Here is a 16,790-nt window from a genome sequence, read left to right as displayed (position 1 = left end):
TGTCACATGTTCTAAAAACCTGTGTGTGCATTTTAACATAAATATGGCTCATTTGATGGACCAAGAGAAGGATGAAGAAAAAATGAGAGAAGGGTGACTTCAGAGATATGGAGTTGTGAGATTAAGATGTCAGAAAATGTATGAACAACACCAATCACTAAAACCAGAAGAAGCTCAGGACATTAAACCCTTGACACTTCTGATTTTCAGTATGTTTTTCTAAGACTATTTAGACACAAACTTTGCTCTCTATTTTATTATCTATTATATTGTTTTTTTATTTGGTATTAGAACATTAAAACAATCTGGACGAGAACAGGCCATTCAGCCTAACAAAGCTCGCCAGTTCTATCCATTTATTACTTCCAAATAAACATCAAGTTGAGTTTTGAAAGTCCCTAAAGTTTTACTGTCTACCACACTACTTGGTCGCTTATTCCAAGTGTCTATCGTTCTCTGTGTAAAGAAAAACTTCCTTGTTTGTGCAAAATATACCCTTAACAAGTTCCCAACTGTGCCCCCATGTTCTTGAAGAACTAATTGTAAAATAACATTCTCTATTCACTGTATTAATTCCCTTCATAATTTTATACACTTCAATCTGTGATGATGCGGGTTCTGCTCCATGCTCCCATCTTGCTTTTGGGAGCCCTTGAACCCGACACCGTCGGTAATGTCACCGAGATGAGCTCACAAATGAGGGCAATTCTCTAAAGAAGCCAGGGGATATTTCCAAAAAGTGCCAAACTGCTTTTATTCAACATAAATCAAAAGTGTCCTAACAGAAAGTGCAGTGCATCAGTTTCAATAAATATTCCATAAAACAAGTGCAATGTGGGGATAAAAACAATCAATAAATAAATCCATTAAAATCCAAGGTTAAAAATGCAGTCTCTCTTATTACGATCACAGCCCACCTCCGTCTCTTATTCTCCCCGGCTCACCCATTGCTCCCGCTGCCAGCGGAGACCCAACAGCCACGAGCTCCTTTCAGCCGACCTCCGTCTTGGCTCCCATTAAGGACATCACTGTCAGACCGTCCGAGGTCGGCTCTCCTCCCTTCATCCTTCGCGCTCACGCCGTCGCTCCTCAGATCCCTCAGGAGGACACCTGCCTTGCTCATCCCACTCAAACAGAATGCGTTCAGTGGGGCGAACTAGCCCCTAGAGTGCTACAAACAAACACTCCTTCGTGGGGCCCCATCTCGTACTGTCTCCTCCTTACAGGTGGCCATATCGTACTTCCAAAACCGCCATTCATGTCCTTTAACCTCCTGCTTTCTTTCTTGATCCATCTATCCATTCCCTCTTCCTGGTGCCAACCCGTATATATGTGACCACCTGCACCTCTGTGGGTGCACCGCCTTAATCACACGCCGCAGGAAGCCAATGAAGCAATTGAGAATGATCGCACCCACACGTGCAGGTTAGACTCGCTCCAACTACCTCATTGACTCCCCACAGTCGTGCAATCGCGCCTACGGAGAACGACACGACTATACAGAATTAAAACTTAACCACTTTTCTTTTGAAGCCGCGGACCCACTATACCACACAATCATGTCTCCTCCTAATCTTCTTTTGTTTGAACTGAAAAGGCTAAGCTCCTTTAATCTTTCCTTGTAATTCATCCCCTGTAGCCTTGGAACAAGCCTAGTCATTCTTCTCTGGACCTTTTCTAGTGCTGTTATGTCCTTTTTGTATCATGAAGACCAAAACTGCACACAGTACTCCAGACGAGGCCTCACCAGTGTTATGAATCTTGAGCAGAACCTCCTGTGACTTGTACTCCATGCATCGTGTTATATAATCTGACATTCTGTTAGCCTTCTTAATGGCTTCTGAACATTTTGTCTGGCAGCTGATAGTGTTGAGTCCACTGTGACTCCTAAATACTTCTCATAAAGGGTACTTTCAATTTTCAGACCTCACACGGTATATTCAAAACCTAACATTTGTACTTCCTATGTGTAATACTTTACATTTACTGACATTAAATTTCCCCTGCCACAAATCTGCATGCTGTCCAGGTCCCTCTGTAATGATTCAACAAATTCCATACTGTCTGCCCATTCACCTATGTTGGTATCAACTGCAAAGTTAACCAGCATGTCATTTATATTCCTGTACAAATCATTTATATATATACAGTAATCCCTCGCTATATCGCGCTTCGCCTTTCGCGGCTTCACTCCATCGCGGATTTTATATGTAAGCATATTTAAATATATATCGCGGATTTTTTGCTGGTTCGCGGATTTCTGCGGACAATGGGTCTTTTAATTTCTGGTACATGCTTCCTCAGTTGGTTTGCCCAGTTGATTTCATACAAGGGACGCTATTGGCAGACGGCTGAGAAGCTACCCGGCTTACTTTTCTGTCTCTCTTGCGCTGACTTTCTCTGATCCTGACGTAGGGGGATTGAGCAGGGGGGCTGTTCGCACACCTAGACGATAAGGACGCTCGTCTAAAAATGCTGAAAGATTATCTTCACGTTGCTATCTTTTGTGCAGCTGCTTCCTGAAACGACATGCTGCATGGTGCTTCGCATACTTAAAAGCTCGAAGGGCACGTATTGATTTTTGATTGAAAAACAAACTCTGTCTCTCTATCTCTGCTCCTGACGGAGGAGGTGTGAGCTGCCGCCTTCAATAGCTTTGTGCCGCGGTGCTTAGCATACTTAAAAGCAAACAGCCCTATTGATTTGTTTGCTTTCCTCTGTCTTTCTGACAGACTCTGCTCCTGACGCGCACTCCTTTGAAGAGGAAAATATGTTTGCATTCTTTTAATTGTGAGACGGAACTGTCATCTCTGTCTTGTCATGGAGCACAGTTTAAACTTTTGAAAAAGAGACAAATGTTTGTTTGCAGTGTTTGAATAACGTTCCTGTCTCTCTACAACCTCCTGTGTTTCTGCGCAAATCTGTGACCCAAGCATGACAATATAAAAATAACCATATAAACATATGGTTTCTACTTCGCGGATTTTCTTATTTCGCGGGTGGCTCTGGAACGCAACCCCCGCGATGGAAGAGGGATTACTGTATTAAAAACAGCAGCAGCCCCAGCACTGACCCCTGCTGGACACCCCTCTTAACATCAGCCAATTCTAATAAGGTTTCTCTCACTATAACCTTCTGCTTCCTCTGTCTCAGCCAGTTTTGCACCCATCTACAAACATCAAAATGAACTCCCACTTTTACTTCGATGCCCAACCTGGCACCTTATCAACTGCTTTCTAAAAGTCAAGATAAATAATATTGTAGTGACGGATGGCACTAACGTTCCAGGAGGCTCTGTGGTGCTGCAGCTAAAATTAAACCGTTACTTATTATTTAATTTATGTTGTATTTTAAAACAGTTCTTGTGTTTAATATTGGTAAAAGTTTAAAGGGGGGGTTGGAGTTTGCCTACCACCACTAACCAAAGCTGCCTGGTGTATGAGACTGTATCCCAGTGTATCCTCCTTAGACTTTGCCGCATCTGCTCAAAATCTGCCCTATCAAAGTTAAACCTAACAGTTTTAGTCTTTGCATCTGCACTCTTATAAAAATTCTGAGAACTTTTGTTATATTATGGTCATTTGCCCATAGTGGTTCAAACACCTCTACACCCTCAATTCTATTCTGATTATTACAAAATACTAAATCCAGACAGGCCTCACCCCATGTTTGTGCTTTAACATCCTGAGTTAAAAAACAGTCACTGATTACTTCTAAAAACTCCTGCTCTTGTCCTCCGCTATTTGCAAGGTTATCCCAGTTAATATTCAGGTAGTTAAAGTCCCCCATGGCTATAATATCCCCCTGTAAGCTTACCTTTTTAATATTACTAAAAAGGCATGTATTGAAATTATTGTCTGCATTAGGTGGTCTATAACACACTCCTAAAATAAGGCCTCTTTCACTAATGCTTACCAGGTGAAGCCACATGTCCTCACTAAGATGGGGCTCATCATCCTAGCATTAAGGCAACCTGTTGTTAATGTGTTTCTCGTTTTACTTTTACATTTAAATTTTTGGTTAGAATTTACATTACTGTGCATTGTTATTTTTACACTTTTGTCTATTGCACCATGCACAGTTCTAAACCTGGCCTGTCCTAAACTCCCAAACCCCTCCATTCCCTAGTTTAAACAATCCTCGACTAGCCTACTCATACGCCCCCCCCCCCCCCCCCCCCCCTTACATTGGTGCCACTCCATTTCAGCTGTAACCCGTCACGGCGGAACAGGTCCCATCTGTTCCAAAAGAAGTCCCAATGCCCCATAAACCTATACCCTTCTAACCTTCACCAAGATATAAGCCACACATTAAGCATTCTGATCTTCTCAATCATAACTGTACTGGTGCGTGGCACAGGCAGGACTTTACAGAACACTACTCTGTCAATTCTGCTCTTTAGCCTGGCACCTAATTGTTTAAATTTGGATCACAGAACTAATAGACTACCCTTATGTATGTAATTTGTTCCAACATGGACAATGACAAATAGACTCACTCCTGTTCTGGTCAAGAGCCTATCCACCTTTCCAGGGAGGTCTTCCACCTGTGCACCCGGAATGCAATACAACGTGCAAGACTCCCTGTCTCAGAAGCAAACCTGTGCTTCAATCCCCATAATGAATGAGTCCTCAACTGTCACTTCCTCTCTTTTTCTGGGAACTGGTTTTGAATTGGCCCATTGAGGCTCCTCATCCCTGCTTACCATCTCAGAATCTTCAGGGACACCGTCCAGCTCTGGGAGTACCTGAAAACAGTTTGACAACTTCCAATTCTGGGGTTGATGCCACCATACAGTGTGCACCCTTTACCCTGTGCTTTGTGACATGACCCACCTTGCTCTAACTGTCTGGTCTGGAATCTCCTCCCACATCACCTTAGCAGTACTTGCTATCTCTCTAAAGGACACCTGGGCCAGGTGTGCCAACTCTCTACTACAATGTAGGCCAGCCATCTCCTCCTCCAGTTCAGCCAACCTAAGCTCGAGGTGCTGGATCAGCTGGCATCTTCTGCAGATGTAGCCCTCATAAAAGACTGGCTCTTCCAAGCAGTCATCTAAAAAGACCAACATCCAAAAGGACTTGAATTGCACTGGCCTAATTTTTAAAACTGTATTATTTTTTTTATTCTAGTAAAATTAATTGATTTAACTTAAAATGGCAAAACATAAAAAATATTTATGCCAAACAAATGAGATTAAAGAATAATCTTTACCTAGTGTGATTGAAATAATAAATGGGCACCAAATGTGAGTTTGATGGCTACTGTCCTATTCACAGAGTTTAATAAGGGTATTAAAGTCGCTCCTCAGTAACTAGAACTACTTTGGTAAAAGCAAGTTTGGTGAGAAAGTAGCATATAATCAAAAGTGTTGCTCTTTTATGTGTGTTGTGACGATACCAGCATGTTTGTTAGCGCTGGTGATAATGAGTCTCTATATAGAGAATCTTATGCAGAATATTACGGAGTGACTGGAAATTGGCAGCACTCGAGACATTGTCTGGACAGGATTGCTATGTGTACATATGTGTGTGTGTGTATATATATCTGTGTGTGGCCTAATCTTCAAAAGCAAGAGTAAACAAACCCAATAAACGTTCCAAGTAAGTCTCACAAATTTCATAATGATACAGCCGCATCCAAAAAAACAAAGTTTTTAGGAGCAAATGTTACATTTGCATTCACTTACATGCAGAATCAACACAGAACAGTACTTTCCAGCTTCTTTCTCTCTCTACACACACACACACACACACACACACACTGGCTGAGGGATGCCAGAAAATGACAGAGTGAAGACGACCAAGAAAACACAATGATTAATAATAATATTAATAACAGCAGTTAGGTTTAGGCCAGTAAGCTTAACATCCACCACAGGTAAAGTAATGAAAGGAATCACTAAGGAAAAGACTGAGCGAAACATGGCAAGAACAGGAGTGTTACGGAATAACTTGCTTGGGTTAGAAGAGGGAGGTCATGTTTTACTAACATGCTGGAATTCTATGAGGAGGCAACAAAAGGATATGATCAGAGTGGAGCAGATGATATTATTTATCTTGACTTTCAGGAAGTATTTGGTAAGGTGCCAAATGAGAGGTTGTGCATCACACTAAAAGAAGTGGGAGTTCAGGGTGATGTTTGTAGATGGGTGCAGAATTGGCTCAGACAAAGAGAGTTATGGTGCGAGGAACCTCATCAAAATTGGCTGTCATTAAGAATGGTGTCCAGCAGAGGTCAGCTGCTGCTATTTTTAATATATATATATATTATACAGTGCATCCGGAAAGTATTCACAGCGCATCACTTTTTCCACATTTTGTTATGTTACAGCCTTATTCCAAAATGGGTTAAATTCATTTTTTTCCTCAGAATTCTACACACAACACCCCATAATGACAACGTGAAAAAAGTTTACTTGAGGTTTTTGCAAATTTATTAAAAATAAAATAATTGAGAAAGCACATGTACATAAGTATTCACAGCCTTTACCATGAAGCTCAAAATTGAGCTCAGGTGCATCCTGTCTCCCCTGATCATCCTTGAGATGTTTCTGCAACTTCATTGGAGTCCACCTGTGGTAAATTCAGTTGGTTGGACAGGATTTGGAAAGGCACACACCTGTCTATATAAGGTCACACAGTTGACAGTTCATGTCAGAGCACAAACCAAGCATGAAGTCAAAGGAATTGTCTGAAGACCTCTGAGACAGGATTGTCTCGAGGCACAAATCTGGGGAAGGTTACAGAAACATTTCTGCTGCTTTGAAGATCCAAATGAGCACAGTGGCCTCCATCATCCGTAAGTGGAAGAAGTTCGAAACCACCAGGACTCTTCCTAGAGCTGGCCGGCCATCTAAACTGAGCGATTGGGGGAGAAGGGACTTAGTCAGGGAGGTGACCAAGAACCCGATGGTCACTCTGTCAGAGCTCCAGAGGTCCTCTGTGGAGAGAGGTGAAACTACCAGAAGGACAACCATCTCTGCAGCAATCCACCTATCAGGCCTTTATGGTAGAGTGGCCAGACGGAAGCCACTCCTTAGTAAAAGGCACATGGCAGCCCGCCTGGAGTTTGCAAAAGACACCAGAAGGACTCTCAGACCATGAGAAAGAAAATTCTCTGGTCTGATGAGACAAAGATTGAACTCTTTGGTGTGAATGCCAGGCGTCACGTTTGGATGAAACCTGGCACTATCCCTACAGTGAAGCATGGTGGTGGCAGCATCATGCTGTGGGGATGTTTTTCAGCAGCAAGGACTGGGAGACTAGTCAGGATAAAGGGAAAGATGACTGCAGCAATGTACAGAGACATCCTGGATGAAAACCTGCTCCAGAGCTCTCTTGACCTCAGACTGGGGCGATGGTTCATCTTTCAGCAGGACAACGACCCTAAGCACACAGCCAAGGTATCAAAGGAGTGGCTTCAGGACAACTCTGTGAATGTCCTTGAGTGGCTCAGCCAGAGTCCAGACTTGAATCCGATTGATCATCTCTGGAGAGATCTTAAAATGGCTGTGCACCGACGCTTCCCATCCAACCTGATGGAGCTTGAGAGGTGCTGCAAAGAGGAATGGGCGAAACTGGCCAAGGACAGGTGTGCCAAGCTTGTGGTATCATATTCAAAAAGACATGAGGCTGTAATTGCTGCCAAAGGTGCATCGACAAAGTATTGAGCAAAGGCTGTGAATACTTATGTACATGGGATTTCTCAGTTTTTTTATTTTTAATAAATTTGCAAAAATCTCAAGTAAACTTTTTTCACGTTGTCATTATGAGGTGTTGTGTGTAGAATTCTGAGGAAAAAAATGAATTTAATCCATTTTGGAATAAGGCTGTAACATAACAAAATGTGGAAAAAGTGATGCGCTGTGAATACTTTCCGGATGCACTGTATATATATATCTTTATTATAATAAAAAAATCCTGAGACGACACAAGACTTTTTCAGAGAGATACTTTCACATCCCGCAAGACGAGACTTTGTGCCAAGAAATTTAACCACACCTGGGGCTGGAAATAAAAGACAAAGAGTAGATGACAAAGTAGAACGTCGTAAAGAATTCAAAAATGTTGGCGCGATACACATGCTGAGGAGGTTAGAGATAATGAAAGTACTAAAATTCGAAAGTCTCAAAAAAATTACAGTAAAGATAGCATTAGCGCAAACAAATGGAAATTATTACTCGGTGAAATAAAGGAACAGCGAAAAGAGATTGAATATATTGTTCGGATTTAAACTTTAAGTCTGAGACTTGTAGATCGTCTAATTTGTGTTGCCATCAGGGAAAAGTAGTGTTTCTTCCAAATGAAGTGGCCTATACGCGAGAATTAAAAGATTTGTTGTTTGGTGAAAGTGAAATCCACATACGCGAGTGGCAGAGACGCGAAGTGGCTGGCATGAAGCACAGGCCCTGGGGGTTTGGAGCGAAGCATGCAGGGGGTGAAGCCCGCTAGTGTGTGTGTGTGTGTGTGTGTGTGTATGTATATATATATATATATATTATATATATATATATATAAATAAAAATAAATAATTTGGATAGAAATATAAATAACACAAGATGGTTATGATACCAGGCTAGGTGGATTGGCAGATAATCTGGAATCCATTAAATCATTACAGAGGGACTTGGACGGCATACAGGCTTGGGCAGATTTGTGGCAGATGAAATTCAATGTCAGTCAATAAAATAAATAAATAAAAGTATTGCACATGGGAAATATACCTTATGAGAAGGATTTAGGAGTCGTAATGAACTTGGCACTATCATCTACCAGACCGTGTTAAGAAGCCATTAAGAAGGCTAACAGAATGTCAGGTTATATAGCGCCTTGATGTGTGGAGTACAAGTCACACGAGGTTCTGCTCAAGCTTTATAACACACTGGTGGGGCCTCATCTGGAGTTCTGTGTGCAGTTTTGGTCTCCAGGCTACAAAAGGACATAGCTGTGATTGAAAACGTCCAGAGAAGAGCGACTAGGCTGATTCCAGGGCTAAAGGGGACGAGTTATGAGGAAAGATTAAAAGATCCAACTGAGCGTTTTCAGTTTAAGAAAAAGGAGATTAAGAGGAGTCATGTTTGAAGTGTGTAAAATTATGAAGGCAATGAGTACAGTGGATCGAGACTGTTATTTTAAAGTTAGTTCATCAAGGACATGGGGACATAGCTGGAATTTTTAAGGGGAAATTTCACACAGACAATAGGAATATTTCCTTCACACAGCACCATAGACACATGGAATAAGTAACCAAGTAGTGTGGTATACCTTAAAATTGCCAAACCTAAAACATAAACATATTTTTATTTTATACTTACTTTCTCCATTCTTATTTGTAGATGGTGAATGATCTAGTGGTGTCATAACTGATGAAATTTCCTCAGTCCTGTTTGGGTCAGGCTGTAGTAATTCAGACTTCACATCAAGGGAAGACTCCAGGGATGAACAGTGTCGGCTTTGAGAAGAGACCAACCCGCTCACCACTCCACCATGACACCCATCATGAAGGTCTTCTTCCTTGACACTCTCAATACTTTTATGTTTGGGAGTCTCAATGCTGACAATCTTCTCTTCAGCCTTTTCTTTAATGCCCATTGACCGCAGTTTGCTCTCCTCCTTTACTCCCAGTCTCTCATTTCTGGAGTGAACAGACTCCCATTCACATTCCTCCTCCTTAACATTTACAGTCTTTTTCTCCATGATATTCATGTCAGCCTCACAAGTTTCCTCCTTCAAATTCATCTTGATGTTACAGGCAATGGTAACTTTTTGTTTCTCTATGTGGAAAGAATAATTTAATTGAATCAAAATTGCACTTTACAGATCTAAAGACACTTCAATTTCATGTTAAAATATCCTCTCTGTTTAAGTCAGGTCAGACAACCCTTAGCATATTAACAGTAAAAAAAAAAAAAACTCTTTATATCAAGTGGTCTCAACCTCCAGACCCAGAGGGCCACAGTGGCTGCAGGTTTTCCCTTTTCTTAATGAGTGACCTGTTTTGCTACTAATTATGTTCTTTTGAACTAATTTTAATTGACGTGTTTTTGAGGACTCAGACCGCTCAATTGTTTCTTTTTCCTTAATTAGCAGTCAAACAATAATGAGATATAAAATGACCCAAAACATGACCAGCAGACTGCGTTGATCACACAATATCTGAAAATAAAGAAAGATGAAGGTCTCAGGAATACTGATCTGCTCAAGTCCACAAAACAAATTAACGGTGCTGTTAGAAAAGAGAAAAATCAATAATTTTGGAAATGTCTGCTCTTGCACAATTATTAACGACAAGAATCAAGAGTCTAATTAAGCAACCGGTTGGAGTGAAAATGGTTGGAGTTTGCGGCCCTGACTTAGTTGGTCTTCTGCTGGCTCACTCACTACACATTTTATTTCTGTTTGGGTGCCATTTAAGGAAAGAAATTAAGAAATTCAGAGGAACAAGTCTTAAAAAGCAGGTCAATTAAAATGAAAGGAAAAGAGAATAATTAGCAGCAAAAACTGGTCACCAATTAAGAAAAGGGTTAGAATGAAAACCTGCAGCCACTGGGGCCCTCCAGGACCAGAGTCTGAGACCACTGCTTTATAGCTTTATATCAAACTAGGGGGTTCCCCACCCTGCTCACTTCACTCGCCAGCTACTTCGCATCTCTGCTGCTTGCGTTGTGAAGACGGGGGCTGAACGCAACTCAAGGAGACGCGGTTGCTCCTCTGAAACCCCCTCTTAAACGGTGATACAATGGGAAACAAATAGTTTTTCTTTTTACCTCCTCTTTGCTCGATCAGCTGCTGGCTTGCTGCTGCTGCTGTACTTCGTGATCTCGTGTGGCACTTCAAACATTTAAAAGCCTGTATAGCAGCTGCTCTACTCTTTGTCTTTTATTTCTGGCCCCAGGCTGTGGTTAAATCTTTTGGCACAAAGTCTCGTCTCGTCTCGTGAGACATGAGTTCTTGATATTTTTTAGTTTTTAATTTAAAAACGGAATAAGAATCTGAAAATCTAACAACATCACATTAAAGTTTGATAAATTCTGAAAAGAATGATACCAAACATATATATGTAGGTTTTAAAATAAGCCCGATTTAAAGCGTGACAAAAAACAGGACATTAAAAACGTCATTGTTGCACTTCCGTTGAACTTTTAGGCTTAGGATTTTATACATAGAGAGTAGATTAGCTGTGTAAGCCCGTGTTGTAAAAAACCTGGGGTCCTAGAAACTATTGAAATCTTGAGAAAAAAAATTGAAATGTAGAGATGTCAGGTAATTGAAACAAACTACTCTGGGTGCCCTTCTCCAAGAAGGATTTGTTTTGCCAATATGCTCGCATCATTTGTGTATTAGCGGCAGGAGGAAAAGTAAAAGGGATACCGTTTTGCCGATGTACTCACCTCACTTCTGTACTAATGGCTAAGTGAGTGACTCTTTATTCTGAGGTTTCATTTTGCCGACATGCTGGCCCCGCTTGTGTTATTAGCACCTAAGGGAGTTTCTGTTTCCTTGGACGTGGAGACTTTACCCCGACTTCACCTCTCACTTTCGGGATGGTCAGACAGACACACACACTTCCACGCGTAGACGTTTATATATAAGATTATCAGGTGTCAAAGTTGAAAATGGAGTGAAGGTCCAACAAGCTGGAAGACCACCTCACACAGTTGTGGGGAAGCAACATCCACTATTTGAATTAAACCATACAGTGTTGTTGGGGTCCTAGAATCGTGTTATTGGTTATGTTGAGGAATGTTTGCACAAGTAGGACCTCGGGACTGTGTTAAGACACAGATGCGTGTCAGGAAGGGGACAATGAAAGGGAAAACTGAACTTTGTTCAAATGCACGGTCTACAGCAGCAGAAGGTGACAAGCAAGTGAAATAACAGGTTTGCTAGCTTAGGCTAAAATGCGTAATTTATGATTCGGACATTCGATTTTTGGTGATAGGGTCAAGCAGAGACCATTGTGTGTTAAATTAATAAAACTTATAAAAATATCTACTTTCCTATGATCCACTAATAATGTTGGACTGAATTAAGTGATTAAAAACAAAACAAAAAAAAAATACATCATCCAATTAAAAGTTTCAAACTACTTTGAAGTGTTTAACTGTGGATTTCTCATCTACAGAAATAAATAGCTCACCTGAGTTGGAGCTACTATGAATTATTTCAGTGTTTAAAAGTAAAAACAGATTTGTTTCTTGTATTAGTTCAACTTAAAATACATTAACTGGATGTATATGACAGCTGAGGGGAACTAAGTACAGCTTTACTTTGTTATCCTAATAAAGACAGTTAAGAAAACATCTGATAGAAAATTCTCAGATCAAAGAAGCCCCCCCTTAATTATCTTCAGTGGAGAGAAAGGGGTTTCCAGCACATCCTTAGTCCCCAACCAATTTTCCCCAAATATAACTAAAACACTCTTAATGACATATAGAACATTCCACCAAGGATTTCTGCATAAAATAAAGCATTTTAAATACAAATTACCTAAATGTGTCACATTAACAGACTTATTACATTTCTATTTGTGTACAGTACACAAGTAAATTCGACAATACTCTGTGGTATTGGATAACAATTACATTTTCTTCTAAACTTGACAGAACGTGCTGTAATTTAAATAATCAAGGAAATGCTTAATAATGTATTCAAATATCACACAGAAAACCAAAATGCAATAATTATGAGAAAGCAAAAGCACATCATTTTTAAAGAGCTGAAAGCACAAGACGCCACACTGTGAACTGAAGATTTACGACCACAACGCACTGTTCATCCTCTCCCTTCACTGATGGACACTTAATCACGGGTTTTCAATTTGGATAATTAATCTTGGCTACAAATTGTCAAGCTGTAAACATGATTTTTCAAATGGAGAGAATACAAATAGTGAGAGAGAGCAGTATTAGTATGGCACATAAAGGCCAGCTTAGGGTGTGAAAAGGCCTCATTAACAGAAGGTGCCATCATAAGGGATGCTTTACAGAAAAGTACAAAACTGGGAGAAAAATTGAGCAGATCAGTATAATACAATCACAGCAACAAACGGAAAAAATGTGATGATGACAGACATCGGGAGAAGTAGGAATTCTATTCCACAGAATTAAACACCCATCATCAAGGGTGTTTTACAAATTACATAATTATAGGACATTCTGGATAATTGGTGCTCTGAGGCTAAGGATCTGCGCGGGTAATCAAAAGGTTGCCGGTTTGAATACCGTAAACGCCAGAAAGGATTCCACTCCGTCGCAGGGTCCTTGAGCAAGGCCCTTAACCTGCAATTGCTCCGTCGTGGGTATGATGTTAACCTGCATCCAGCCCTGACAGCAGAGAAAACTCACAGGTTGGTGGCAGGATTGGCACTCCAGCCACCGTAAAAAAAACCTCACAGTTTTCCATTCCATCTGAACTAGTGTGGTGCTGAGATGTCACCCGTTGCACGGCTGCCCTCGGGTCCTAATCTGGGATCCTGAGGGGGTTTGTTGTGTGGTGGATGCAGGGTTGCTCTGTATCAGCGCATGCTCCCAACCTCTGAATAATTGATTGGTTGATAATTTATAAGCCAATTATTAAGTTACTTGAATGGATCCTCACGTACAAGGACATGTACAGCGTCCATTTTAGGGCGTGGTATCCGTCAATCATTTTGAAATGGGTGGGAAGGGATTTTAAATACCCAATCACAATGTGTTCTTCTCCTTTAAACTTCTGTTTATTACGTTTACGTTAATTCCCTTGAACTGTACTGTAACAGGGCAGGTATATTTAATGTAGCGTCTTATATATTATGCTGCTGCTGGAGTGAATTTCCCCTTGGGATTAATAAAGCATCTATCTATCTATCTATCTATCTATCTATCTATCTATCTATCTATTAAACATAATCAGAACAGCACCCTTCACAACGTGCTGCAAATTTGTACAGAAGAATGTTAAATGAGTTAAAGACAAATCGATCCGTTCATTGCCTTGTCTATGTATCAAATTCAGGGTATTCAGAAAGTGATAACTGCCACATTTTAAAGGAGCATAAAAACGCACTCCTCACAGTGAACTAGAAAAGTTTACATTTGTACAAGACTATGCAATAAGAATAAAAGTCAATCCATCAGTTTTCTTATCTGCCTGCCTGTCTAACGGTCCTCTACATCATAAATTATACATTGTATGATTTTGGGAACAGACGTTCATTCCAGCTTCCCCAGCATTCTCCCTTAGTTGAGTAAAGCAGTCATGAGAATATTGTGCTCTTTTTGATTCTATTGAGAACGACGGTGGATTCGACGTTACGCTTGTTTTGCACGTACTGCTTACCAGAAGTCTGAAGCGTCACGGTGTGGTCTTTTTACACATCAGGCGTCACGGGTTCAAGTACCATATCCGGACGCTGTCTGCTGCACGATCTCCCAATGTCAGTTTTCTAAGCAGGGCTTTTATTGTTTATAATAATAATTATAATACATTTTATTAATATAGCGCCTTTCTCGTGCTCAGGGCGCTTATAGTTTGAGTGAATGTCGCTGGCAGTGGGGACATTCACGGGGGATCACTCTTCACTGTAATTTGAGCCGCTGCTCTCAGCTTCACGTGGCGACCCCCCAGTCTCTCCCCGCCCCCGATCAAATCAATGAATGACGCCGCGCCACCCCGACGCTCGCAGCTACACATTGGGAAGCCCAACTACCTCCACGCCCCCACAGGCTTCGATCGAATGTCACTTTATCACGTAATTCACGTCTCTATGTCATGAGGATTAGAAGGGGAAAAAGTTGTTTCAGCCTGTTTATTTGTCTCGGTATAATTCCCTACTTCCCTTCCACTAAAGGGAGACAGCGCAGTCCGATATTTTACAACGCGTTTGTAATCGCGCTCGTTTTTGTTTTTGGAGGGTGTTCTCCCCGAAACCCGATTACTTACCTCTGCCTGTCCCTCGGTGATGGCATTCTTTCTAAATTTGCTTGCTCCTCTGTCTCACTACAGAGAAGGATACTGTCGAGGAGAGAAGCGTGCAACAGTAAGCAAGGGAAAAAAGTACTTCCGGTAGAGAACGAACGAAATGTGTCAAAATAAAAGTCGATTTTTTTTTTTTTTTATTGAGCTGAAGTTAAGGATTATTATTATTATTATTATTATTATTAGGAAAATAATACGTGTAATGGAATGCAGGGAAACAACCTTTTACATTATCCAAATAAGTGAGATGTTTGATGCATTTTGTCATATTTGTTAATAGCATAATGTTGCGTCGGAGCCGGGAGCCACAATGGATGGATTATCTGTTGTTTAGCCTACATGGCTCTTTAAGGAGGTCCGCTATTCTTAAACGGACTGCTTGCCTTTTGCCACACTAGTTGGAAAAGCATGCGACTCTGCAGGATTGCCACTAAAACAGGTGCCCCTACCAATGGTAACGTAATGCCAGCTCATACGTGGGTGACTCATCCCTGGCTAATAGATAGATAGATAGATAGATAGATGGATAGATAGATAGATAGATACTATAACTTGTCAGCGCCATTATAATAATGGGTATAATTAATAAATTCATTATATTAGTAATATATATATAAACTGCTCAAAAAATTAAAGGAACACTTTGAAAACACATCAAATCTCAATGGGAAAAAAAATCCTGCAGTATATCTCTATTGTTATGGACTGACATTGTAATGTGTTAGGAACGAAAGGATGCAACCGTTTGATGGAAATGAAAATGATCAACCTACAGAGGGCTGAATTCAAAGACACACGAAAATCAAAATTAAAAACAATGATGCGACAGGCTAGTCCATTTTGCCGAAATTTCATTGCAGCAACTCCAAATCATACTCAGTAGTTTGTATGGCCTCCCACCACGTATGCATGCCTGACAACATCGGGGGTGGCATGCTCCTAATGAGATGACGGATGGTGCCCTGGGGGATCTTCTCCCAGATCTGGACCAGGGCATCACTGAGCTCCAGGACAGGCTGAGGCATCGGATGGAATGAAGCATAATGTCCCAGAGGTGTTATATTGGATTGAGGTCAGGTGAGTGAGCATGGGAGCCAGTCAGGTATCAATTCCTTCATCCTCCAGGAACTGCCTGCATACTCTCGCCACATGAGGCTGGGCATTGTCGTGCACCAGGAGGAACCCAGGACCCACTGCACCAGCATATGGTCTGACAATGGGTCCAAGGATTTCGTCCCAATACCTAATGGCAGTCAAGGTGCCGTTGTCTATCCTATAGAGGTCTGTGCGTCCCTCTATTGATATGCCTCCCCAGAACATCATTGTCCCACCACCAAACCAGTCATGCTGAACGATGTTACAGGCAGCATAATGTTCTCCACAGCTTCTCCAGACCCTTTCATGTCTGTCACATGTGTTCAGGGTGAACCTGCTCTCATCTGTGAAAAGCACAGGGCACCAGCCAGTGGTGGAGCTGCCAATTCTGGTATTGAATGTCAAATGCCAATTGAGCTCCATGGTGCCAGGCAATGAACACATGACCCACTAGAGGATGTCGGATGCTCAGGTCACCTTCCTGAAGTCTGTTTCTGATTGTTTGGTCAGAGACATTCACACCAGTGGAGTGGCCTGCTGGAGGTCATTTTGTAGGCTCTGGCAGTGCTCATCCTGTTCCTCCTTGCCCAAAGGAACAGATACCGGTGGGTCTTGCTGATGGGTTAAGGACCTTCTGCAGCCCTTTCCAGCTCTCCTGTTTCTTGCATCACCCATCAGCGGCATTTGCTTATAGCGCGAACACGATCGGTTCGGACTTGCTTTTGCTGCGAGCCA

The 16,790-nt window shown here is 41.4% G+C and overlaps 3 protein-coding genes across 4 annotated transcripts in view; all 3 read right to left on the bottom strand.

Annotated features, from left to right (window-relative positions):
* The window catches only part of LOC114668779 (gastrula zinc finger protein XlCGF57.1-like), a 30,619-nt gene extending 15,604 nt beyond the window's left edge, over positions 1–15,015 (bottom strand). The window contains exons 1-2 of the mRNA XM_028824718.2: positions 14,925–15,015; positions 9,317–9,775 (exon numbers count right to left, since the gene is read on the bottom strand). Of these exons, the coding sequence (XP_028680551.2) occupies positions 9,317–9,740 (424 nt within the window). The 5' untranslated portion in view covers positions 9,741–9,775; positions 14,925–15,015. The remainder of the gene's footprint in view (positions 1–9,316; positions 9,776–14,924) is intronic.
* The window catches only part of LOC114668277 (uncharacterized), a 555,445-nt gene that overhangs the window by 346,544 nt on the left and 192,111 nt on the right, over positions 1–16,790 (bottom strand). The gene's annotated exons all lie outside the window — the stretch shown is intronic.
* The window catches only part of LOC114668715 (tripartite motif-containing protein 16-like), a 111,528-nt gene that overhangs the window by 59,402 nt on the left and 35,336 nt on the right, over positions 1–16,790 (bottom strand). The gene's annotated exons all lie outside the window — the stretch shown is intronic.

The sequence above is a fragment of the Erpetoichthys calabaricus genome, chromosome 1 (genome assembly GCF_900747795.2).
Source record: "Erpetoichthys calabaricus chromosome 1, fErpCal1.3, whole genome shotgun sequence".
Taxonomy (NCBI): domain Eukaryota; kingdom Metazoa; phylum Chordata; class Cladistia; order Polypteriformes; family Polypteridae; genus Erpetoichthys; species Erpetoichthys calabaricus.
The sequence above is the reverse complement of the archived record's forward strand: the minus strand, read 5'-3'. Positions and strand labels throughout refer to the sequence as shown.